The sequence below is a fragment of the Kwoniella dejecticola genome, chromosome 6 (assembly GCF_000512565.2).
Source record: "Kwoniella dejecticola CBS 10117 chromosome 6, complete sequence".
In the NCBI taxonomy this organism is placed as follows: Eukaryota; Fungi; Basidiomycota; class Tremellomycetes; order Tremellales; family Cryptococcaceae; genus Kwoniella; species Kwoniella dejecticola.
This window is the reverse complement of record NC_089306.1, coordinates 604,991-629,205: the sequence shown is the minus strand read 5'-3', so window position 1 is coordinate 629,205 and position 24,215 is coordinate 604,991. Positions and strand designations below refer to the sequence as shown.

Genomic DNA, 24,215 nt, shown 5'->3' with positions numbered 1-24,215 from the left:
CGTTAATGTCAACAGGAATAAATCATCATCGTTGTCATGAATTCATCTCTCTTCGTTACTACTCATTAAAGACTTTCAACTACTCAGACTACTATTTCAGCCAGAAGCTCGGTCAAGTGGTACTATGGACTACAGAACTTAATCCTCCGTCCGAGTTCCCACTACCTAGGCGGCGACTTGAGGTTCCTCCTCGACGTCGCATTGGAGATTCTCTCGCTTGACGTAGATTCGAGCGTTGTCTTGCATGTGAACCTGCTCAGGGGTCTATGAAGGGATACATCATCAGCCTTCATACGTATGAAGCCGACTAAAGATATGAGGTGAGGGTCGATCAGCAAGAACAGGCTTGACTTACTTGATCACCTCTGAGTCTGATGGCTCCCTTGTTGGGTTGTTGTCCACCTCCAGAGGTCATACCGGTATCGGGTTCATCGTGTCTTCTTTGGTAAAGGAGGAACCTGTGATGGCAAGGTCAGCATTGAGCATCTCTTATGAATAAGTGATATATGATCAAAGTAATTGAAGTAGCAATGATTGAGAAGATAGGGCAGCTGAAGCTGACGAGAGGTGTGATGGTCATGGTCACGGGAGGGGCTAAGTTACGAGAGGAGAATAATTATTGACTTACTCAAATTCTTTGAGAGGAGTCTCGGGCTCTCTCTCCTTTTGCCATTTATTGAAGAGAGTTTCGAGCTTCTCGTTCATTCGGATGGTAGACTTGAAGGGTCTGGGGTCACAGACAGGTCGACCATTTTCGACTCTCTTGATCTCGTAGAGCTATGACAGTACATGTCAGCATCGGATCGGAGACAAGTTGAGTAAAGTTGAGTAAAGTTGAGTGAAGTTGAGAGCAGTGAGTGAGGACGGGTGAGTGCATGAGAGAAACAGAGAAGTGGTCACTCACAGTAACGTTGATTTCTCTGTTGGCGGACATCGTTATTGTTGTAAGGTTTGTTGGTAAGTTAGGTTTACTATATAAGAAAGGTTTAATAGATATAGTGATTTTGTTTTCCTATTTTTTGTTGGTGAAGAAAGAAAAGAAAAGAGAAAAGACGAAAGATGAGATCCAATAGTTGAGGGTTTATATATCTTTCAGGTATCTCGGTGACCGGTGGATGTTACCCCAAGAATGTCGAATTGTCATCGACAAGATATCTGATGTCGAACCCCAGACGTCATTCCCATCAAACTTCTCAGTAGGACCGTAGAATGATACCCAATCGAATCAGCCTAAAAGCGCTGATCAGTTTGTAAATGGTGGTAGTTTCAGTAAATGGAAGTGAGCATTTTGATGGGAATGTGGAATTCAGAGGTCCTTTAGCTTCATTTCATCGTTTTTACATTCGTCGATTATTGATGATTACCCTCCTTTGAACACGTTCTCTTCGCTGAAAGTACGCTAACTTCAACATATCACCAGCTGACATCGAGTTTTGATGGACATTTGCTTCTTCTTTTTAGTTCTACGGTGTGCCAAAGGATGTTTTAGATACAACCTTCGAACACATGCTTTCGTGATGCTTCGACTACATCGCAAACCCCGGTTTCAAGTGTTCAAAGCTGGCGCCTGCTGATCAATTCACGGTACTATACATGTCAAGTTATTCTTCATCGGGTTGATGGTCAAATCAAGCTGCTGAGATGATCAAGAACTTACCCTGAATCCAATATATTGTAATGTCCATACGTTGCTTCGTCCTCGTTAACCTAAAGCTTTCTCTGGACTTCTTGTATAATCCACCCTGTCCTCCTTCTTCTTGTAGTATATCTTGACGCCATTCGACCATTCAAGTGATCGAGGTGTCTAAGCTCATGCAAAACACCATCAATTCGCGATCTATCTTCAGTGTGTCCCATCTTCTGGATTCTATTGCCTGTTTGATGAGGGGAGGTGAACTCACCTCTTGTCCGTGGAGGGTTGCGGGCGGGCGCACCGATCCAGAACCTGACTGACTGTCTTCCACAGGCTGAGGATCAATCAAAGGGAATTGCATCCATCTAGAGGATCGTTTCAGCCAAAGGACCATGGATAGAAAGTGATGATAGTCCCAGCAACTCACTCTATCTGCTCTAGAGGTATACTGATCTGAAGTTCCGTATGAATCTGATGGAAGATGGTATCTAATTTATCGTGGCTTCTAACTTCTATTATCGAACTTGGGCCGACTGCAGGTGCATTGTTATCCCCGAGCGATATTCGAGATACCTGCAGAGGTCGATCCTTCTTCAGCTATATTCGTGTTCTAAAAATGCAGTCACGAGAAAGATGTACAGCACATACGGTGAGTTGGAGGCTCTGCGATTCGGCCATCGAGCAGTAAACAACAGAACCAGATGACGTGATTCGGATTGGGGGTAGAGTAAGCTTATGTACGTGTCGAAGGGTTTTCGGATCTTCACGTCGATCGATGGAGTAATGATTCGATTGTTGAGGAAGCGAGAACGAGGACAGCGAACACATACTTTCGATGATCTGTGCTTGATGCTACATGCACGCACCCACACCGCCACTTAGGTTAAGCTTGGTATCAACTTAATTACTAAGGATTACCCTTATTCAAGCTTCCACGTGAAGGCAAGAGTCATAACATCACTCAGGGTTCTTGGAACCTTATCTCTGTTTGTTTCCCGCTAAGGTGCCGAGGAATGTCAGTAAATCATCATGATGACTCATCAAAAAGAGGCGATTGTCAGTTCGCGGCCTGATTGGTCGAATTCACCTTATTCGACTTCCCTATGCAGAAGGATCTCTTGAGCAGCCCAAAAGTATGGATGGGTAGTGGGATGCAGCGTAGCACATGACTGTAGATTTCCAGTGTCATAGACGGTAGTACGCATCAAAACAATGAGATCAGCTGGAAGGTGTCGCACTCTTGGATTTTTTCGTCGAAACCTGACAGTCATATGTAAAATCCCTTTTTGTACGATTGCCAGTGGATCAAGGCGAGATCTGCCACACAGAGCCTTCCCTTCCGGTGAAATATTCGCTCAGCTGATCAAAGTGATTACATACATCACGCTTTGGGCAAGGTCATCGCGCTATGTCATATGCGAATACACGGATCTCGCTCAGAAATCTAGTTTGAGAGCTGGTTTATTTCGATCTCACCTAGTCTGTAGGTATGAGCGCGATATCATCTTCGAAACCTTTCCTCATACAAATACAATGACTCGATATCGTTGCACTGCTGTCGTTTGATTGATCTGACTGTCTTTTCGGTTGACACATCACATGTGCATGAGTGTCGTTGCTTCCTATCTGTCGCTTATTCCGCTCGAGCTGGCATGCTGATCAAGGTTTCATCTCGTAGCACGTCCACGGTGATGCTTCATTCTGAGTAGACCGGTCATGAGATTCAACACCTTTCTGCAGTCATCTAAGCCTCAGAATCGCACAACGTACACATGAAGTTTCGCCAAAATTTTCGCATATGACATACATTCATCATCGACTATGTAACCCTACGACCCATTGATCTCGCCTCTCTTCCATCATTCTTTCTTCTCTTGTCAAACCAATACATAAGAGAATCTAGACAGTCCCTCTGTACGAAAACTGGCGAGAGCTACGCTTGGCTTACTCATTCGCTTCGGCCTTGTCATCGGTGTCACAGTGCTTTCGCTTAACCCAAAGGGGTACATCGTTAGAGAAGCCAAGGGATTTAGGTGACTGTGCGGAAGTGGACGGATCAGCTCAATCAAGTGATTAGGAAAAGCAAAGAGTACTGAGCCTCATTTGATTACGAGTTACGGGAATCTTGAGGCGCGTTGGGTATATTCGGAAAGCAACGATCTGAGAATGTACTCACGTCTTCAGGCTTGACGATGATGGGATTATTTACGGGACCAGGTCCGAATCCATCAGGAATGGGGTGAGGACTTCCGAGTGGGTAGAAGATGAACCTTGAGTGGCAGCTCTCGTCAGCTCAACGTCATCGGCGAACGGTGTGAGTTGAGCGTGTAGTACGACGAATGTTCTGAGATGAGAGGAACACTGCTACGACCTCTGCCGACCATCGACCGATATCGACAGCTGGACGGAGGAAAGACTCACTCAAAGTTCTCGAGAGGTTCTCTGTGGTGGTGGTGCTCATGCCATCTCTTGAAGATAACGATGAACTCTTGGTCCCAAGCCATTACGGTAGAGTAGGTGGAAGGTTTGTTGCCCTCCTTCAGAATAGTGAGATCTTTAGGGAGATCATGAATCTGGAACGTGCAATGGAACAAATGGTCAATCGTCGGTGGCGAACCGGGTGGTGTCAAGCAAGAGCAGGGATACATGGGATACAGGAACTCACCGAGACTTGGACTTCGATGTGGATTTCACCCATTGTGAGATGATTGCTATTCTTGTGTGAAGCGCTGATAGACTGATCCTGCAGTATGCGATATAGATTCAATAATATGCAATGTTGTGAGGAATACTAAATAATGGGAAAAGAGAACGAAAGGAAGATCGATCTATCTATGCAAAGAAGTAAGTCTTGACTTGAGGTAACAAACACTAAAGATCGACTCAACTTGACTTATCGACACGTCATCTGACACTCACACAAGATCTGCAAAGCGATACACCAGGAAGCCGTACGACGATCATTTCCACACACGAACGTACACCGACTTAGCCGGATGACCATTTCCAATCAATCGATCAATCAATCAATCAAATTTGACACTGCATTACCTCCCTTTGATTTCCTGGTCAGCCCTCATCAAGCGACATGCCCGCATGGCGACCGGTTAAAATCGCGTATCAAATTAGTTGTGATGGCATCCGAGGTCGTTTACGCAGGTTGCTCGAGATTCGCCCCACAGCAGATTAGACTTGCATCATTCCACGTCCTTTTTGCCACTGATCTCTACCACCTTGAAGTAATGCAAACCCGCACCGTGGCTCGGCCAGCGCTAAGACCCACTCACACGACATCGGAACGAAGGACTGGGAATCGCCGTCAATCAACAGCCTAGTGGGGCTACGTTATCGCATATAAAAAATGATGTTTCGTCACTACAGTAGAATGCTATGCTGCACCGCTCAGCAGGGTCACCTTTCGCATTCGTACAGAATGAACACCCATGGATATGATCTCGACAGAAACACTCACGCGTCTTTCACTGGACGTAATGTATAATATATTATACTTACTATAACCAGCACTCTGAAGAGTGGTACCATTCCAACCCTTACTTTGCGCCAAGTATGTTGACTCAATCCAGTTGCCTAAATACAATCACCTCCCTCGAAATCTGAATCACATCAAGTAGGATGTATACATCAGCTGCTGAAAGCGGCACCCAGAAGGAGAACGGAGCTATTTTCCGCCAGAAGTAGATTTTGTTGACGAGCCATGGCGTCAATAATAGAGCACGGCGAGCAGCATGATCTGTGACGGGTGAGCAGTGTCCGAGACCCCTTTCTTCACCCTTTATCCTTCATCGGCAGGGTCACTTCCTGCATCCAGACAGGCTCTCCCCTCTAGGATGGCTGTTGGTTCGTTATCTGTGCATGTGGTACAAGATCTCGCTATTATGATGCATGCATGTCGTGCTCGAGATGCCTTCTACCTAGATCACGAGCCGTGCTTTGCCACGACTCTTCTCTTCAATACAGGCTCTGCTTCGCACACATACTGACGAAATATACAGGATGTGTATTAATCGGTGTTGCTATAGGACATCTCGCTTGCTTCTTTCCATTTGTACCGCCCAAAGACGATTCTGATCATTATTAAATGGGTACTACACATCGCACCTTTCGCTTTACAGTATTCTGTAACAGCTGCCTTTTCTCTTTTTCAGACTTGGTATTTTATTCCCCATCCATAAACATTCGTTTCGGATCATGATCGCGACCATATGACGAAGGGGCAGCAGCATTTGAAGTCTTTTCATCCAATCCAAGTGGTCTAGCTGCTGATGGGGTGCCGTCCACTCCATCGACGTGGTTCAAGCGTTGAGAATGATTATGAAGGGTCATGTGTTGACTGTGGCTATGATTTTGAGTTTGAGAAGTGGGAGAATGGGGCTCAATGATCGGTCTAGGTAATATCACCAATGTCCTGGCGAATATTATTGTACCATCCAGCATGTTCAGTGAGCGAGGCGTCTGCAGTGTAGAGTGGGTCGGAAGGATTGGCAGTCAGCACTTTCTCATATAGATGTAAGAAGCAAGGGATCTTGCGGCGGACGACGGATTGAACTCTAAATTGTGCATACCTCTGAGCGATGCTCATGAGGGGAGATGGTTGATTGGCAAGCCAAAAGACGTTTGCGACACCAAATGACATCGCGGGGCTGGGCTAGTGTGCAAGCTCTGGCGATGAGATGAAGATCACTCACATCTTCGCGATTTAATTGCTGAGGTTCGTTCTCCCCTGTCGATGGCACAGGATACGGCGTGGGATGATTCAGAGGATATTTGGCATAGCTATTTCACGGTAGTCAGCGCGAATGATTCTATGTAATTCCTGCCGATAGAACGTTTCAATGCGAAGCGAAGAGAGGGCGGCGAATGGGCAAAGGAGTCGGGAGGTAAGCGAAAGGAAAAAGGAGAAGAAGACTTACAACCAATTGGCAAATGGGACATCTTTCCTGTGACCGGACTCCCATTGTTTGAAGAGCATGTCTAGTGGTAAATGGGACTCAAGCATGAATGGTCCGTATGAAGGTGAAAGAGTGGCTTTTCCGTCGGGGTCGAAGAATTCGATCTCTCGCACCTATCGAAAGCGGGAAGGTGGTGCGAAGAGGGATTGAGTCGATAGTCAGCGCCCGTATTGCGGTGCACCATCCTTGACTGTGTTGGTCTATCTATGACTGAGCTTCGATTAAGGCAAGGCAACCACTTTCAAGCCAGCGAAGCAGTTATCGTTCATCCGCTGACCAGGATCCCACATGGTCTAAGTGATCGATTCGAATACTTGCACCAAATCCGAAATATATTGCTATGGAGTACCCCAATAATTGACTGGAGGCAATTACTCACCCAGACAAGCACCTTATCCTGGGTTACGACGACCCTATCTAGTCGGTCGTATTTGCTTTTCCTCCTCTTGAGCGGTATATCATCTTCCATCCTGATAGGTTTTCTAGATGTGCCTCTTCAATTCGGAAAGGTGATACAGCCTAGAGTATGAGCAATGAGGCAGTCAAGGGGAGCTTCAAGAGTTTTTCCCGACGTTCTGAGTTCCAGTCAAGGCGGGACTGGGCTTTCGCTGTCAAGATTTGTTCATCCCCGAAAACACCTCTATATCAAGTGCGAGTTGATCACCAACGAACTTCAGTGCCGACTTTGCGAATGATGCCTGTTCTTGATCCACTTGTGTCGCCCGGTGCTACGCGTGTGTCGGATCTTGCTGTGGTCGCGGAGCTGCCGTGTTGCTGGGGTAGTGGGAGAGGAAGAATGGGGTCTTCTATTGATGGGAGCCAGGAGAGAACGGTGTGTGTTGCCAGCTAATGACAAAATCAATGGCGCTCGTTTCTATGCCTCTCGCTATAAAGCTTTTCGTTCCACACTCCACTTGAAACACCTGAGTCTTCCCGATGCTAGAGTATTTTCGGATGGTGATAGAACCAGGGGCTCATGTAGCGCCGAACAGGATGAGTGGAATTGACGAGGGCGGATGTGGTGGTGTTTGCTTTGAGTGTGGGATCCTATTGATCGAAGCGTGGCGTGAAGTGGGTAGATATCAATGTATGTATGTACTTCTGCGTCAAGGATGTAATCGGTGTATGAAAAGGGCAATTAGCTTTTGTGACTTGGCCATGCGAGTCCTCTATTCTCTCATTCCGAAAACATGAGGTCCACCTTTGAATACTTCGATTACAGTAGTACGAATGATGACAGTGGACAGAGGACAACCGTAGGTAAATGCCAACCTACCCTTTCAATCATGCACGAAAGTACGTTACATGTATTACCTATATACTGGAATGGGTTTCATCCGGACGATTGATGCCGCATTCCACACTGACAGCTTTCCCTGCTGATGTGCCCTGCTAATAACGTAAAATGAGGGTGACCTGGATGATTTCCTATGACGAGGGAGTCCCTCCCGGTGAGCCTCTCAAGTGTTTTGGCGGAACACCGAAAGAAAGGAGAAAAGCCCTGACTGATCGAGTTAATTCAACCTTATATCCTGAAATTCCACCGCCGCTCGTTCCATTTAATTATACGATCTGCTGGGATGCCGGAAGATCGTCGGACGAAAGAAAATGGTTTGGTCGACGATATTTGCGACGAAGGAGATGGCGAACTACGTCTGTTCTATGACCAAAGTCGCTTTAGCGAGGCGTAAGAGGCGAGAGATGGCAGTGTAACATATGGAGATCCGCTTATCTCCCTAGTGTGCTCGTGAAAGCGAAAAGTAGCGACTCAATGTTCAGCAGAGCGATGGATGTATTTGTCAGGATTGAATAGAATATCCCTTTCCGTCGTGACGAGTCGAAGTACCGAGGCTTTGATACGGTGAGATCCGTATGAATGAACAGGCAGTACTGAATAGGGGGTCTTCTCTTCCGTGCCGATCCAGGGATGAAAATGAGTCAGACACGTTATGCATGATGACTAAGACATGGTGTTGGGCCGAGAGGCATGAGGCATATGAGATCATCTGGTGCAAGCCGAAACGGCGGCAAAGATCTGGAGTACAAAACTGTAGTATATTGTGATCATACATGGCGTCATCTGATCAAGGTATAAATTTGGCGACTTCCCTCTAGATGACGAATCAAATTTTCCTGGAATGTCCTGGTGAGAAACCGTTCTTAGACTTTTCTGGAATCTGTCTATCTCGGCACAAGTATTCTGAATCGCAAACACCTGAGCCGAAAGCAGCATCACCTCCGCTCCCCTCTATCCCTAGCTTTCCTGATGCCGCGGGAGGAGGGAGATAGAGAGGAGATCGGCCCTCAGTGGCTATTCCCAACTGGTCCGTCTTCGCTTCAAACGGCTGGATTCGGAGAGATTTGGGCGCATTGGTGAAAGTTGTGCTGAGGATATTCTGGCAATGAGGAGAGATCGAGTCGTGCTGCAGATATAGCTCGTCGGTATGATGGACAGGGGAAAGCAGGCAGAGGTCTACATTGCTGGATCCTGGGCTTAGACTAGGAGAGGGTTGGAGCACCAAGAGACGATCACCCAAAGGCTGGATGATAGCGGTGGTCTCATTAAGGACTAATGATGCGGGTTGGGGAATGGCATGCTTGATTGTGATTATAGGTTTAGGGGGGACAATGTGGCAGATGAACGCCAAAGAGCCATCATCAAGGCCGTTGAGCATGTCTAAAGACCACTAGCGTTGTCAGCTGGAACAACGGAGCTCAGGCAGGCGATATAGTGATTTGCTGGAATCGATATGAAGGGGGCAAAGGGTCTCAAAGGCCAGCGATGGAGAATTTCCCGCAGTACTCACCATCCTCATGCTCTATCCCGATTCCCTTGAGAGCTTCTCTCCCTTACACCCTCTTATAGATGGGGTTCATCGCACTTTTCGGCGTATCTATGGCCTCGACTAGCACTCTGCATCCTATTCTGCCTCTAATTTCATCTACTTGATGTCGATTTGACGCGTTCTCATCTACTTCGTCGAAGGTCAGACAAGGACGGTCTGGTTGACGCGTTGTGTCTTTGCCTTGATATCACTGTATTGATCGGCTCGTTGAGGGGACAATTTAAGCTTGAGTGAGTGGTGTCCGTATAGTTCTAGACTTAGTATTAGGTGTCGTGTACTCCCGTTCATTCGTTCATTGCACTTGCTTGTGATTCCAGCTCAAGGCGAAAGGGCTGAAAAGGCTGATTGGATTCCAGCCGAGCACCTCTCTTGCCGAAAGGGAAAGATGACGTACAAAATGCTGAGTCATCATTCCTTCCATCTCGGATCCATCTGCTCGCCGATCTGATCTAATACCGAAGAATGATACTGCTGATGTCCGATGATTGCTGCGGGGAGTGATGCATGACCATGGGCAAGTTGATGGGTTCTTCAGACGACAGGGGATTCCAGTAGACGCGTACTTGACAGTGTCGCGATCTTGGTGTGCAGAGGCAAAGTAGCTAAAGGCAGAGAATGAGTATGTACGTCTACACCTCTATACCCCTTGCCGGCCCTTCGCGTCGCTTCAGAAAGAATTGTGTCGGTTGTATTCGAATGTGTCTGGACGGGCTGGGAAAGGGAAATTCATCACATGTACGAGATACAAGCAAAGTGGCACTGTCAAGCGGACAGACACTTATTACATGCATCCCCCAGCGCCCTGCTCCGCAATTCAAGGAAATGTTTATCATACAACCGAGAATAGACTGGCGTTGTTGCAGTCACGTCCCGAAAGAAACGAAAAGGAAGCTCTTTGTTTCGAGATTGCATTGGATGTCCGAGACTCTTCTTATGTTGGGGTGGCTTCGTTGTACAGTGAGGTGCAGAGATGAGGGGCCGCAGTGTGGATCATAAAATGTATTCTCACATGTGTAAAATCATTCGCCTCTCATGTAAGGTGTTCTCATACTCAAGCCTAACACTAAAAAAGGACCTCTTCTTCTAGTAGTGTTGACATTCCTTCCGTCTCACAAGAATTACTTCGATTAGAGAGGAAAGAAAAAGCAATAGAGCATAGATAATCAGCTAGGCTGTCTAAGTCTTACTGAACCAGATTGAAGGTCGTGGAGGGACTGCGCGAATGCAGATCTGTTGTGAAGCTACAACTAACTGTCATGAGATGAATGACTCGGTTGCTGGGAATGAAGGATGACGGACATTCCTTTGATGAACAGACATTCCTCAGAATACGGTGGTGGTTGAACAGTATCACATGATGTGCCTGGATCTGACGATGATGACGAATCATGCGGACATGGTAGTGGCGGGTACGTATCCTCGACCAAAGCTACTAGGTAGTACTTACGATCTTGGGCAAATGTAGCTCCGCACTACCCGAGCTATGCAAGAGTCTGCGTCTCTTCGATCCCATTAGGTATGGACTTCTGGATCCTCACCCCCGATATCCGTGATGCCTCCCTTGTGCTACTTTAGTACCGATTATAGCCTATGTCCAGCGGCCATGAGGAGTTGTCCGGCATCACTTTCTATTGATATGTCTCCTGAACATAGCGATCGACCTGGCTGTGTCGGGTGCATTCCTCTTGCTGAGGTATTCAAGGCGAGAGGACGATCCATCAATGATGATTCCCTGGATTTGTGAATTTATGACGTGAGGTGGGATTGGGTAGCGATAGAATCTGTGAAGGAGCTCTATATAACTCCCGCTGAGAGCAGCTAGGTCGGGCGGCACCTTTTTGATTCACTGGGAGCCGAGCAGATCCGTTGGGACCGATTATCGCGAGGGGGAATGCCCACCCCTTGCAGCCTGCGCCACACAACAGTGATAGACTGAATAAGGTGTTGCCATCATAGTGGGCTTTGAGCTCGTAGCGAAAGGGCAGGGGGGAAGGACATCACTGAGTTGAGAGGTATGACGCTCGAGCTGGACATTCGTCGGCGGACAACGAAGAGTGTGCCATCAAAACCGTTGATCATCGAAGGGGTAAATGTTCGGTTGTATACGGGTGGATGCACGAGGTTAGTGGCTGGTCGGTGACGATGTGCATCAGAAGGTAATCGTTCATGGCCATACGATCTCAGCGTCATCAGCTCAGTCGCTGAGTGACATATAGAAAAAGTAAGCTATCGGTGGGGGCAAAAGTGAATGCAACTTCCAAACAGCTCCAGATGATCGAGCAAGGACTCACCGATGATCTTGAGCCATTGAGCCTACCGACCTTCCTTTTCATTCCCCTGTGTCCTTGCACAATCATCGTCCTGCCCCACTCATTCTGACACCCGCCTTGCTCTACATCGCGTCCCCGTGATCTTCCTTTAATGCAGAGCGTCGCTATCAGAAGGCCGAAAGCTTTCACGGTATGCGGGCGTGATCGTTCTCATGTCGATATGTGGACTAGTCGATCAGTCGGAAGGAGCAAGAACGATGAGCCGCAATACCACAGGTTTGTGGAGGATGTAAGAGGGTAGTACTGCTGCTCACTTGTGTACAAGTAGCGTATCGTTTGGTCTTATCCGATCCCGTTCCCCCCCAGCCCCTCACACTGCTAAGCCTCTCCTCATCTGCCTGGTACTTGGAACTAGCGACGCGTTTAGGCAGGATAAAAGGCAAGAAGGCAATTGAATTCGAATTGGAGTTGGAAATATGAATGGATGTGTACAGGAATGTTTCACCCAAATACATGGTCTGCCGAAAGGTAGGATGACGTACGGGATGCTGAGTCATCAGCCGATCCTGCCGAGTGACACTCCAGATGGGGTCTGAGCAGAGAGGACTAGTCTGATTTTGGGTGAGCAGTCAGCATGCGGTGAAGGACATGTCGATGGGACAACAACAAGGTCATGGGATTCCAGCGAAGTGTATCTGTCGATGTCGAAGAGGATGCGTCCGATTGTCATTTGTCATTCGTCAATGGTGGTAGGTCGTCTTGATGTTTCATATAAAGCATCTAGTGGAATTGAAAGGGCACTTGTGTGTCTGGAGTACGTACGTCTAGAGTGCGTGACTGTGTGAGCCTAGCACGCAAATAGAAGTCATTTGATTCAAGATAAGACAAGAAAGGAACGTGAATTCGGTAGGGTGGAAGTGAACGATTGAACAGATCTCAAAGTGGCACTTGCCATCGGACGGACGTCCCATTCTTTCAGAGTACCACACTCTTAAACACACGAGCCTATATTTTGGCGCTGATGAAGGACTAATTAAGACCGGTAATGATCTAATCGGAGTCCCAGAGAAACAGAGACTCCCGACCTTCGACCCGATCGGACGAACACGCTCTATCTCTCCGAAGCTGTAGTCGCAATCCGTAATTACTGGCAATCTCAGAGTGCCTGATGACAGCAACAATTGACTATTGCAGCAAATTGTGAATCGTAACGTACAGAAATCCAGAAGGTCGATCGCCGCTTGATCTTTGATGCGGAGACCAAACGAAAAAGAAACCTCAGTAAGAGTAAGAATGGCTTGATATCTTTTTTCTCGTTGTCCCCAAGTAATGCGTACTCGTAAGGATGGGAACAACACAAACAAGCTATTCGGACAGGGGGAAAGCCAGTGCGAGCGTAGAGGGAAGAGTAAGAGGAAGAGTACGAGTACGCTTCAACAAATGGAATGATCAGCTGGGCGAAACGCAAAGCATGTTTATCGGTTTAGTAAACACCAAACACCGAGATATTTTGTGGAGCAGGGTACGATGCCGACTGAGTGGACGGGTGAACGGGTGACATGCCTTTGACTAATTTTTGACATTCCTCAAGCCCCAAGTGCCTGAAAAAAACATGAAAAAGAGAAAACAGTCTGATGACGAATCACCCTCAGGGCGATCACCCTCAGGGCGAGAAGAGAAAAACCAACCTTAAAAGATCTTAGCGTCGAACTAAGTCCGATCATAGCAATTTAGCTGAATGGTTCATCTCGAATGCGATCATCAAGACAAGACAAAACAAGACTAGACAAGCATGAATCCGAAAGCTTGCAAAAGTCTGACCACTCGTAAAATCCGTAGAAATTCATATCGCATGTTACTTATACATCCCATTCAAATTCATATGATTGCATATGATTGTTGAAGGATATCATCACATATAACAAGTCTGACATCGCTCTCTCCTCAAAAGATCAAGGGACTGTCTGGTCTAGTCGCCTTCTCCGTACATTCGACAACTATAGTAATATCCGCTCAACATCAGCTTTGACTGTTCTCAAGGATCGAGTGCAGCACATCTCACAAACGACTCACGCAATGTTCATGGCCTGTAATTCCTGGAAGAGCAATTTCGCCGCGTACGGAATATACACTTGCGAAATCTGCGTCGAATTCCTGCAGACCGAACAGTAGAATTCTTGTTTCTTCAGGTTGGCAACTGCCATCAGACCGCAAATATCACAGACATGTATCCTGAACGCATCCGAGGAGTCTATGCAGAGCATTACAGATCAGCTACCTCTTCAACCCGTTCTCGACGATTGCCGCGAGTGTTCCATCGAAGAGACACTCACCATACATCCTCTCTTTCAGGAATCCAGCAATACCATGCGATATCATACAATCTCTTTCCATTTCTCCGAATCGTAAACCACCATCTCTCGATCTACCTTCCACCGGCTGTCTGGTCAAGATTTGTAGCGGTCCTCGAGCTCGAGCATGGATCTTATCATCCACCATATGTTTCAATCTCTGGTAATATGTCGGACCGAAGTACACCTGAGCTTGCATTTTCCTACCTGTATGTCCATGATAGAGGACTTCGAATCCTCTGGAATGGTATCCCTTCGACCTGAGTACCTTCGATACAGCTTCCACCGTCAATTCGGTGAATGGCGTAGCATCTCCTTCAGATCCTGTCAAAGTCGATACTTTCGATAACAGCGCTTCGACCAAATGCCCGATCGTCATTCGCGATGGAATAGCATGAGGGTTGATGATGATATCAGGAACCAATCCTTCCGCGGAGAACGGCATGTCTTCTTGTCGGTACGTTATACCGATCGTACCCTTTTGACCGTGTCGAGAAGCGAATTTATCTCCGATTTGAGGTACCCGAGTTGATCTGACTCTGATCTTGACGAACTTGTGACCTTCACCATTGGTCGTGAGCATGACTTGATCAACGACACCTTGTTCGGTACTCTTCAGCGGAGTGGAGATATCCCTCTTCTGATGCATCTGAGTACGTTGACCTAATTCTTCGGTGTCCTCGGGTAGTGGTGCGGTTTTACCGATCAGGATATCATCTCCGTTAATGTTGGTGGCTGGACTGACTAGACCATCGACATCGAGTTTGGCATATCGATCACTCGACCCATGTTTCATCCTCAGCGTTTCGTTTCTATCCGGTTTCTCGATCGTCTCGGCTTTCGTCATACCCTTCATCTTCTCGGTATCCGTGTACGATCGGTAGTATAAAGATCGGAAAAGACCCCTGTCGATGGAAGACTGGTTCATAATAACGGAATCTTCTTGGTTGTAACCTGAGTAACACATGATAGCGACAATGGCGTTCTGTCCAGCTGGCAATTCGGAGAACTTTAGGTACTCCATCGATCGAGTGGTGGCAAGAGGTTTTTGAGGATAGTAGAGGATGTTTGCCATAGTGTCCATACGGAGTTGGTAATTCGTGAGGAATACTCCCATAGCTTGTTTACCCATCGCGGATTGATAGGTGTTACGAGGAGACTGATTGTGATCAGGGAAAGGTACGATACTGGCACAAACACCTAAGATCATACTTGGGTGGATTTCCATATGAGTGTATTGTTTACTGAACACAGTGCTCTTGATTCTAGCTGTTGGGTCGAACGATTCTAGATCATGAGCAGATCTGTCCTTCACCAGCTCCTCCCTGCTGTTCTTTCTTCTGGCATTCTCGAGATCTTCGGATGTCATGGCGATGAGAATGGTTTCTTCCTCTGCCGCGTCAACGTATTCGATGATACCTTCTGAAAGCAATTGTTCCCATGCTCCAGCCAAAGCTCCTTGCTCTCCGGCATCTTCCAATCGGTTGATGTGCTCTCGTCGAAGGCGCAGTGTTTGTGTTGGATGATCGACGATGAACAACGGTCGACAACATCTACCAGCATCCGTATACAGTCTCAACTCTCTTTCCCTAATGTCTCTCACGATAGACACCTCATGCTTGAGTTGTCCACCTCTTCGCATCTGGAGCAAGTTGGAATGCAAGGTCGGAGCATCTCGATGTATACCCATCCAAACACCGTTGACGAAGATCTTGGTAGCTTGAGGAGCATGTTGATATTCGTTCAATTCTTCCAAACCCCACTCTTCTAAGAATTCCATGACTGGTGCAGAATAGGAACCGACCGAGATATACGACATGAGCGCCAAATTCTTGACCAGACCACACGCTGCTCCTTCAGGGGTTTCAGCAGGACAAACCATACCCCAATGCGTGTTGTGCAATTGACGAGGTTTTGCCGCTTTACTATCTCGACCAATAGGGGTGTTCGTACGACGCAAGTGCGAAAGGGTTGACGCGAAAGTGTACCGATTCAACACTTGAGATACTCCCGCTCGAGTGTTTCCTCGTTTACCCCAATTACCAGTGGCGAGAGCGTATTTCAATCCATCGGTGATACTGTTGGGACGTATGGCCGTATTCAATTGGAACGGCTTGTTCGTCTCGACACACTACGAGTCGAATGTCCAATATCAATACACTATCAGTAACAATGGTCCAAGAATTGCTCACCTTTTTCAGATACCTGTACATGTCCTCTCGAAGTTTGGAGAACATATGACCAAACATCTCCGCCATCAGAGGTCCAGCTAAATCTAACCGCTTGTTACCGAAATGATCTCTGTCGTCCAGCTCCTTCCTACCCATAGCAGCTGATATCAATCTATGCACCATGTATCCGAGGAAATATGCTTTCTTCGACTCAAATCCTTCAGCCGTCGAGACGTGAGGCAAGAATTCTTTGTGTAAGATGTCAAAGGCGGCACGTTGACGTTGAGCTCTGGGTGCTTTCTCGTGTTGACCTCGTCTACCGATAAAGTCTAAAGCAGCTTCTCGATCTTGAATGGCGAATGATTCTTCGATGGACGGCTGCAAGTACTCCAGTAATGGTTCGTCGTTCGGACCGAAGCAGATGTGATTGAGGACATCCCTATCAGGAACGATACCAAGCGCTCTGAAAACGATGACAAGGGGGATATCGACTTTCGTGTAAGGTAGGGAGACCCGAATGACACCACCATTCTGAGAAGAATTTCAGCTATCTGCGCTTCGATCAGATCAAGACAGTCAGGCCACTCACCTGACCTTGCACCTTTTGATACAATCGAACTTCGGAATGCGCCGCGACCTTTCCACCCTTCTCCTTCTGTGAATTAATCTCCGCAAAGTATGTCCATCTCGAGGGTGCAGCTTTCAAGAAGACGAAGACATGATTGGTGGCCATTCGTTCTTGAGCGATCAATACCTTCTCTGAGCCTGAGATGATGAAATATCCTCCTTGATCGTAATGACACTCCCCAATATCATGACATTGATCGTCTGGCAGACTGTGGAGGAGACAGAAGTTGGATCGGACCATCACCGGGACCTAGTCTCGCTGTCTCAGTGGACATTCGCTTCTACGAGATCTCAAAGTCCTCACCTTTCCTATTGAAGCCTTGTCCTCTTCGACACCCTCCGGTAACCCGTCTTCGCCGATGGCAGGCTGCCAGTCCGCTTCGATCGGATCGTCCACTCCAGAGGCGGTGAGTAATCGTTTCTTGATGTCCACGTATAGCGGCGCGGAATACGTCAAATTTCTCAGACGAGCTTCTTGAGGGAAAAGCACATTGGTCCTTCCGTCCATCTCCGTGTGATTCACTCTCGCAAGGTAGATCTGCCCGAAAGAGATCTCATATCGTTTCTGAAGTTCATCGCAGGTGGATCAGTGACTGGAAAATCACGTAGTGTGTGGTTGACCAGAAGCGGATGCGATGACGGGTCAAACTTACAGTCTCATCGCCTGATACACCGGTATATTGGGTGAACTGGTCCATCGTCATTCTGCCATGATCATCCACTATCTCCTGCATTGTATTCTCGATGAATTCATTGAACGATTCCAGCTGCTGTCTTACTAAGCCCTTTTCATCGAAGAAAGCATTGATCACTGTCCAGTAATCCTCTTGACTAATCGGCTCTTCCTCCTCCTCTCCTTCGTACTCCTCCTCCATATTATACTTGACTTCGCCTTTTACATCTTGGCTATTGATTCCTGCAGATTGAGTCTGGGAGTAATCGTAATTCGGATCATAGGAGAATCCATCATCCACTAATGTCGGTTCTTGCGATTGAGACATTGTGTGATCTGCGTCCGGATGAACAAAACATCTGTTTTAACGATACTTTCATATCGCAAGGAACAAACGATTGAAGAAAGGGATAATCACCTGCATCCATTATCTTTTATTCTTCGCTATCAAATCCCGTCTATAAATATCTATTTGTACAACACGCTTGAAAGAGCCCAGAAGAATTGGAATGGGAAACCGAAGAAGAGCAAAGAATGAGAGAGAAGGTAAGGGGTTCACGCGATGTAGCTAGAGGATGACTGATGGGCTTTTGACGAGATTTTCGAGCTTGAAGCACCGCTGGTCGTTTCTCTGCTAACTTTCGACGTGTTTTCGGGGTTCGGTAGAGTTGGATTTGGTAGATTGAGGTTGAAGCGAGGAGATATTAAACATAGTACCTAATCTTCAGTCCAGTTGAATCGTTGAGAGCGTAAGCAAAAAGCTCAAGCTCGCCGCCAGAGTCTGGGTTATGGGAGATAATGCCGTATTCCCGCTCAAGTGGCAGTCACTCATCTGGTGTTTTTATGGACCTCCACCAACGCTTCATACAGAAATAATTTTGAATTTCAGTCCTCTGTGTTATCCTGCATCATTCAACCTATCCATACAGCTGATTCCCGTAGCCAGAATGGTCACACTAAGCAAGAAAGACGCCAGGAAACTCAAGGTCGGGAAAGGGAAGGCGAAGGAAGAAGTCATCAAACCAAGCAAAGCACCTAAAGTGGTTGAAGAGGAGTCCGAGGAAGCAGATGAAGACAGTTCTGAAAATGAAGATGATTATGGTATAAGTGAAGAAGGTATGAAGAGGTTGATGGAGTTGGTGGATCCAGAAGACCTGGACGAGTTCGAAAAGGCCTTACTGGGAGGAGATGAAGTTGAGGACGAGGACGAGGACGAGGATGAGGATGGTGTTGAAGAGGAGGAAGAGCTAGTTTCAGGCGAAGAAGCTTTGTCGGACGAGGACAGCGAAGACGAGGAGGATGAGGACGAGGAAGAGGAAGAGGAAGATGCCGATGAGGAGGTCATAGAGGTAAGCTCATGCAAAACATGCCCAATTCATGGAAGTTGACTAATTTGCATCGTCCGGCACTTCACGATTAGCTGGATAACACGATAGTCAACGAAAAACCCGATGAAGACGCTATTTCGCTTGACGGGTTGAACTCGGATGTATCGGTGGACGAGGATGCTGTGCCTATGCGAAAAGTCACAATCAACAATAAGGTCAGCTATCTCCTTCAGGCCAACAGTATGAAGGCGAGCTGATTTTGGTTGTAGCCCGCGATGAGAACGATAATAGATAGCATCAAGGTGACAAACATGCCTTGGCCGGAACATCTTGTCTTGAATAGCAAAGAGATCGTCGAGGTTGACCCAAGTGATGGTAAGCGATATTCGTGAACTAATTCTACGAAAATATGAATTGAGCTAATCTTGCCTTGTTACAGATCTGCAAAGAGAAATGGCTTTGTAAGTTCAATTTTCAATTGCCCCTTCATGCGCTCTACTTAACGGTTGGTCAATATAGCTATAAACTCGCGCTCGAATGTATACCGCAAGCCAAGAAGCTCGCTACGAAGCACGATATACCGTTCACCAGGCCGAACGACTATTATGCTGAGATGGTGAAATCCGACGAGCACATGGAGAGAGTCAGGACCAAGCTTGTTGAAGAAGCGTAAGTGTTCTTACTAAATTTTCCGTTGGCTCGCTCGAGCACCTGTCGATTGACATTCTGAGTGGTCTTGTAGCCAAGGTATCAAGAAATCAGAAGCAGCTAAGAAACAACGAGATCTCAAGAAGTTCGGTAAACAGATCCAACATGAGAAACTCAAGCAGCGGGAGATGGATAAGAAATCATTCCAAGATAGGGTATCCGGTCTCAAGAGGAGTAAGTCCTTTGGGCGCTCATTTCCTTCCTGTTCGAAAAGCGTCGATATACTGATATGATATTTGATTCGAATCTTTGCACTTGCAGAACGAAAGGAAGGTATGGAGCTGGGTGAAGATGGTGACGATGATCAATTCGGTATCTCCGTTGAGGACGCAATCGAAGGAAAACCGGAACGTGCTAGTGGTGGAAGGGGCGGAAGAGGCGGTGGGCGAGATAAAGCCAAGGTGAGTCACTGCAATTCACGAGCATGTGTCGATCACCTGTAAATAGCGATAATTACTGATCAATCCAATGCACAACGGGTGTGCAGATGCCCCGACATGTCCGAGATAACAAATACTCGTTGGGCGGCTCATCACGACGGGACAAGCAGAACACACGGGAAAGTACGAATGACTTCTCGTTCGGCGGTGGAAAGCCGGGACGAGGTCGAGGTGGGGGTAAATTCGGTGGAAGGGGAGGCGGTGGTGGAAGAGGTGGAACAGGTGGAAGACCAGGCAAATCGAGACGACAAGCTGGACGAGTGTAATCCAATCCATCAAATCGGGTTCTGTCTCAAGCAAGACGCTGACAATGATGTACTTGCGGAACTTTCATGGATCATGGTATTCATGTAAATGCATCATTTCTTACTTTCCTTTGATTTGTGATGTAAGATGTGAGATGTTCGCGGGACATTTCATATCTTCCTCGACCCACTGACTCCGGGCGTCTGCCTGAGCATTTCCTTCATTGGGCCCATTGTTCGACACGTTCGATGTCATTGAAAAGAATGGAGATTGTGACATTCCCAACGACCAACGGGAGGAGAGACTCATCGTGCATGAGATAATCGAACATATCAATTTATCAATCTAAGCACCTGTTCGTCTTCCCTGACTGGATTCAGACCGGCGACGCTGATCGGAGTGCAATAGAGAATTTGTGAACCTTCATCAAGATCCGAGCTTGAGACTCCGCTTCGAACGGAACTTGTTACTCTGCGGAGATCACAAATGTAGCTGACTTTCATCCATGTGATCTTCTTGCTCTTCCCTTCACCGACGTTATAATATTGTGATGCTGTGACATCGCTGGATACGTGTGGTTGTCTTCTAGGGTAATAGCAAGAGAGAAAATTGCCGATCATACCGGGGGAGGAGCGTAGTCCAAGGTTCAGAGTATGCCTGAGATACGTTGGACTGATCAACTCCCATTTGAGAGCGCATACCTTCTTTCAAGTCAGGCGCAGCGGATCGCCTCAATGGCACATATTCTGAAAATTGGGACATCTACAAGTATGTGTCAAGCTGGATTGCAAAAGCACGTACTTCTGTCTGTGCGCTCAAACTCATAGGATAGTCAGGCTCGAAGATAGCGAAGCCGCCGGCTCTCATGCAGCTCTGATAGCATCACTCAATCATGCTCCACAAATGCGTATACGAGACGAGACGCAGGCTCTTGTGGATATGTTGTTAGTATCGCTGGAATGTTGGCTGTAAGCCCAGCCAGCCAGACGGTTGAGGCGCAGCGTGTCTTCCGATCTCGGCTGTGATATCCTTTGTGATGTGACCTGTTCTCCAAGACTCCAGGATGACAGATTCAGGCTTGCCCCACTACACGAAGCAGGTGGCCCTCCTATCATTTTCGACATTTCCATTCATCTTGCAAAAGCGGCCTTTGAATACTTGGGACGCCGACACAAATCGCGATTTGAAATCGACTTATCCACCTGCAGCACCTGCAGCTGATCAATCTCCGACTGAAATCGCTGTCCGCTCCTTCCTCACCTGCTTCTTACATATATGTACCCATCTGATGCACAGAAATTCATAGTCGAAATTGCACCTTATATACTCTTCTCTCTTTTGCCTCTTGATTGATTGAGATTTACTCTACAATTCCAGACGTCGCGAAAGTCGAGACAGTGTACACGGCTTTGCCATCTCTGCACTCATATAGTCTTGACCTGACTTCGCTAAGCTGAACAGGTATACACTCCCAAGCCAATGGAATTTGCCACAGGTTCCATAGGCTCATTACAAACTCTGATCGATCAATCAATCGTCAAACCAATTTGCCATTCTCCAGCACTCCAACACCCCTAAATTGACTTCTTCTCAAGCTGCTGTATGCTGTACGCTCTGCGCCACTCACGTCTCGAAGATTTAACATCAATTAATAGACCTGACATTTGCTTCGAAAACCCTGAATTCTCTTTGCTCGCGTGGAATCCAGTTGATAGATTCCCACGAATCAACCCTTAGCGCCTGCCATCAGACCCTGAATCCATCCTGCACAAGTGAAAAAGTGAGACCTTTTTCTTCTAACATACCATACTCGAGCAAGATACAAGCAAGCCATAACCGCCGGTATCGACTAGAGTCTAGAAAGAGAATACAACGTTGTCCAAGCATCCTCGTCTTCTTACGTGTCAAACAATCCCAACACCATCACCATTTGAAAGACTATTTCGTTGTTCATCTCAATAAACGGAATTTGACTGTCCAGAATACTAGACAAACGCCCACCCGAATAGCATTCTTCGCTCAGATCCGAAAATCATACCAAACTCGCAAACTCGCCAAAAGAAAAGCGTATAGCAACTTTTTGACCCTGAGTCGAAACACACCACACCACACCTCACCGTGACCACGACTTCGACTGAACATCGCATCACGGTCAAAACGGCGCAACGAATTAGACCCCTAGATACGTAGCTGAAGGAACCCCTTTCAACGACAACGTCGATAATCACTGTCAGAGCTCAGATCACTCTTGAAGCGAAGCAAAGAGGACCTATCGACATCGTGAGTATCCTCGATGGTCTGAGAAGGATTCTTAGCTGATCACTCATCTTTCATTAACTGGAATTGGTATTCTCCCTTCCGCCTTATAACAGGCACCTTGACTCGGAACTCACAATGCTCTGCGAACCGACATCTCGACCCCAATCACCTTTCCTGATGTCTTCTCCGCACATACATCATCCTCAGCCCCAACGTCAACAGCTCCCTCTTCAACAACAATTCAATGTCCATTCAAGTCCAGGTCTGAGTCGCCCTTCAAACCCTTCATACCCTTCTTACCCTACTCCAAGTTCAAGCGGTTACAACCCTTCACAACCAACGCCGATCCCTCATCTGTCTTCGGCCCAGTATCCCAATCACCACCATAGCCAAATACAGAATCACACCCAACAACAGTACACTGTTGGTCAATCCTTATCAATGCCACCAACACCTTTCTCTGTATCGCCATCTTCGTCTTCCAGGCCATCCATACCACACCGAATGACTTCCACTGGTGCAGTCGCAGGGCCGTCAACGTCAACGGCAACGTCGAGACCCAATAAACCTCTGAAGAAATCATCGGGATCGACGAATCAGAAGCAGAAGAACGTCCAGATGTCTTTAGAGCTCAAAGTGGAAAAAGCAAAAGGCTTTCACGCGTTCTTCGTACCGCTTTGCAAGAATTTACCTCCTGCGCCACCTTGTTCACCCGTCAACGGCCATGGACATGGACATGGACATCATATACCCAAGAAAGGACATCAGCAGCACCAACAACTCCATCAAGCAGATAATATAGCTATGTCGAATGAGTTGGACTTGGGTTTGGATTATTTCGGGAGTTGGAATAAATCAAGGGCGCATGATACTTGGGTAGAAGATATTTCCAATTCTCTCAGTCATGTTCATAATCACGGTGATGGACGAACAGGAGATGGAATGGAGGTGGATGCCCACTGAACGATGTAATGTCATTGTCAGTTCAGAATGCCCTTGAATCTGCGGGAGGATGAAACGGAAAAGGCGAAAGTGAGAGCCGGAAGAAGGAAGAAGAAAGAAGAGGAAGAACAGAAAGAAGCAATCGACATTTCAGCTTCGACTGTTGTATCGATAACGATTACGACCACAGTATTTTACCAGACTTTTGGGTTCTTTAGCAATTACAGTATATAATCATCTTCGTTCTCTCAACAAGAACAAACGGACGACCGTCCAACGAGCAAGCAACAAGCAACAAGCAACAAGCAACAAGCAAACAAGCCATCATGGCATTTTCATCCCGCGATCGAATCGCCGTTACCCAGCATCAGGTCATCATACGATGATTCTGAATTACCCTTCGCATTGTTATACCCTCTTTTCTCGTTTTCGGAATTTCATCTACGTTCACATTCACATTTTATATTGGCATTCCGTTCATAGGAAGGTTCAGCTCAGCAGACCAGTATTCCTTGCGACCATTTGAATCATGACTATGTACAGGTCAATTCCATATGGCAGATATCATCATGCATTGTCAAATATCATGTCCTTCTATGCTTTTGCTCATGCTCATGCTTCTGTCCATGTATGCATGCTGTGCTCGATTCCTCCCCACTACCTGAATCGCAATTCGATTCGAGTGAGACTTTCTGCAGACTTTGCGATCTTCGAAGTCTATTCGTTCCACTGAGGACGAGCTACATTCCCG

General features: G+C 47.0%; 8 protein-coding genes across 8 annotated transcripts; 2 read left to right on the top strand and 6 right to left on the bottom strand.

Moving 5' to 3' along the window:
- Positions 1 to 165: 165 nt before the first annotated feature.
- I303_105113 (uncharacterized protein) lies at positions 166 to 934 on the bottom strand (the record flags this gene model as incomplete). Its single annotated transcript, XM_018408734.1, has 4 exons — positions 166 to 264; positions 356 to 458; positions 629 to 777; positions 905 to 934. The coding sequence occupies 4 exons, from the start codon at positions 932 to 934 to the stop codon at positions 166 to 168; spliced, it is 381 nt and encodes a 126-aa protein (XP_018262425.1).
- Positions 935 to 1,702: 768 nt separating this feature from the next.
- I303_105112 (uncharacterized protein) lies at positions 1,703 to 2,311 on the bottom strand (the record flags this gene model as incomplete). Its single annotated transcript, XM_018408735.1, has 4 exons — positions 1,703 to 1,804; positions 1,902 to 1,998; positions 2,061 to 2,206; positions 2,282 to 2,311. 4 exons carry the CDS (start codon positions 2,309 to 2,311, stop codon positions 1,703 to 1,705), a joined length of 375 nt encoding a protein of 124 aa, XP_018262426.1.
- A 1,266-nt stretch (positions 2,312 to 3,577) lies between these two features.
- Positions 3,578 to 4,331, bottom strand: I303_105111 (uncharacterized protein; the record flags this gene model as incomplete). The annotated part of the gene is made up of 4 exons (XM_018408736.1): positions 3,578 to 3,670; positions 3,810 to 3,903; positions 4,055 to 4,206; positions 4,299 to 4,331. The coding sequence occupies 4 exons, from the start codon at positions 4,329 to 4,331 to the stop codon at positions 3,578 to 3,580; spliced, it is 372 nt and encodes a 123-aa protein (XP_018262427.1).
- A 1,478-nt stretch (positions 4,332 to 5,809) lies between these two features.
- Positions 5,810 to 7,072, bottom strand: I303_105110 (uncharacterized protein; the record flags this gene model as incomplete). The annotated part of the gene is made up of 4 exons (XM_018408737.1): positions 5,810 to 6,106; positions 6,340 to 6,427; positions 6,565 to 6,716; positions 6,983 to 7,072. The coding sequence occupies 4 exons, from the start codon at positions 7,070 to 7,072 to the stop codon at positions 5,810 to 5,812; spliced, it is 627 nt and encodes a 208-aa protein (XP_018262428.1).
- A 1,654-nt stretch (positions 7,073 to 8,726) lies between these two features.
- I303_105109 (uncharacterized protein) lies at positions 8,727 to 9,278 on the bottom strand (the record flags this gene model as incomplete). Its single annotated transcript, XM_018408738.1, has 1 exon — positions 8,727 to 9,278. One exon carries the CDS (start codon positions 9,276 to 9,278, stop codon positions 8,727 to 8,729), a length of 552 nt encoding a protein of 183 aa, XP_018262429.1.
- A 4,410-nt stretch (positions 9,279 to 13,688) lies between these two features.
- I303_105108 (uncharacterized protein) lies at positions 13,689 to 17,869 on the bottom strand (the record flags this gene model as incomplete). The annotated part of the gene is made up of 7 exons (XM_018408739.2): positions 13,689 to 13,716; positions 13,793 to 13,970; positions 14,053 to 16,201; positions 16,263 to 16,772; positions 16,831 to 17,118; positions 17,173 to 17,433; positions 17,522 to 17,869. 7 exons carry the CDS (start codon positions 17,867 to 17,869, stop codon positions 13,689 to 13,691), a joined length of 3,762 nt encoding a protein of 1,253 aa, XP_018262430.2.
- Positions 17,870 to 18,488: 619 nt separating this feature from the next.
- On the top strand, positions 18,489 to 20,283 carry I303_105107 (uncharacterized protein; the record flags this gene model as incomplete). The annotated part of the gene is made up of 8 exons (XM_018408740.1): positions 18,489 to 18,890; positions 18,962 to 19,084; positions 19,139 to 19,244; positions 19,309 to 19,330; positions 19,389 to 19,538; positions 19,612 to 19,751; positions 19,839 to 19,978; positions 20,065 to 20,283. 8 exons carry the CDS (start codon positions 18,489 to 18,491, stop codon positions 20,281 to 20,283), a joined length of 1,302 nt encoding a protein of 433 aa, XP_018262431.1.
- A 2,374-nt stretch (positions 20,284 to 22,657) lies between these two features.
- Positions 22,658 to 23,485, top strand: I303_105106 (uncharacterized protein; the record flags this gene model as incomplete). The annotated part of the gene is made up of 1 exon (XM_018408741.1): positions 22,658 to 23,485. One exon carries the CDS (start codon positions 22,658 to 22,660, stop codon positions 23,483 to 23,485), a length of 828 nt encoding a protein of 275 aa, XP_018262432.1.
- Between the last annotated feature and the right edge of the window lie 730 nt (positions 23,486 to 24,215).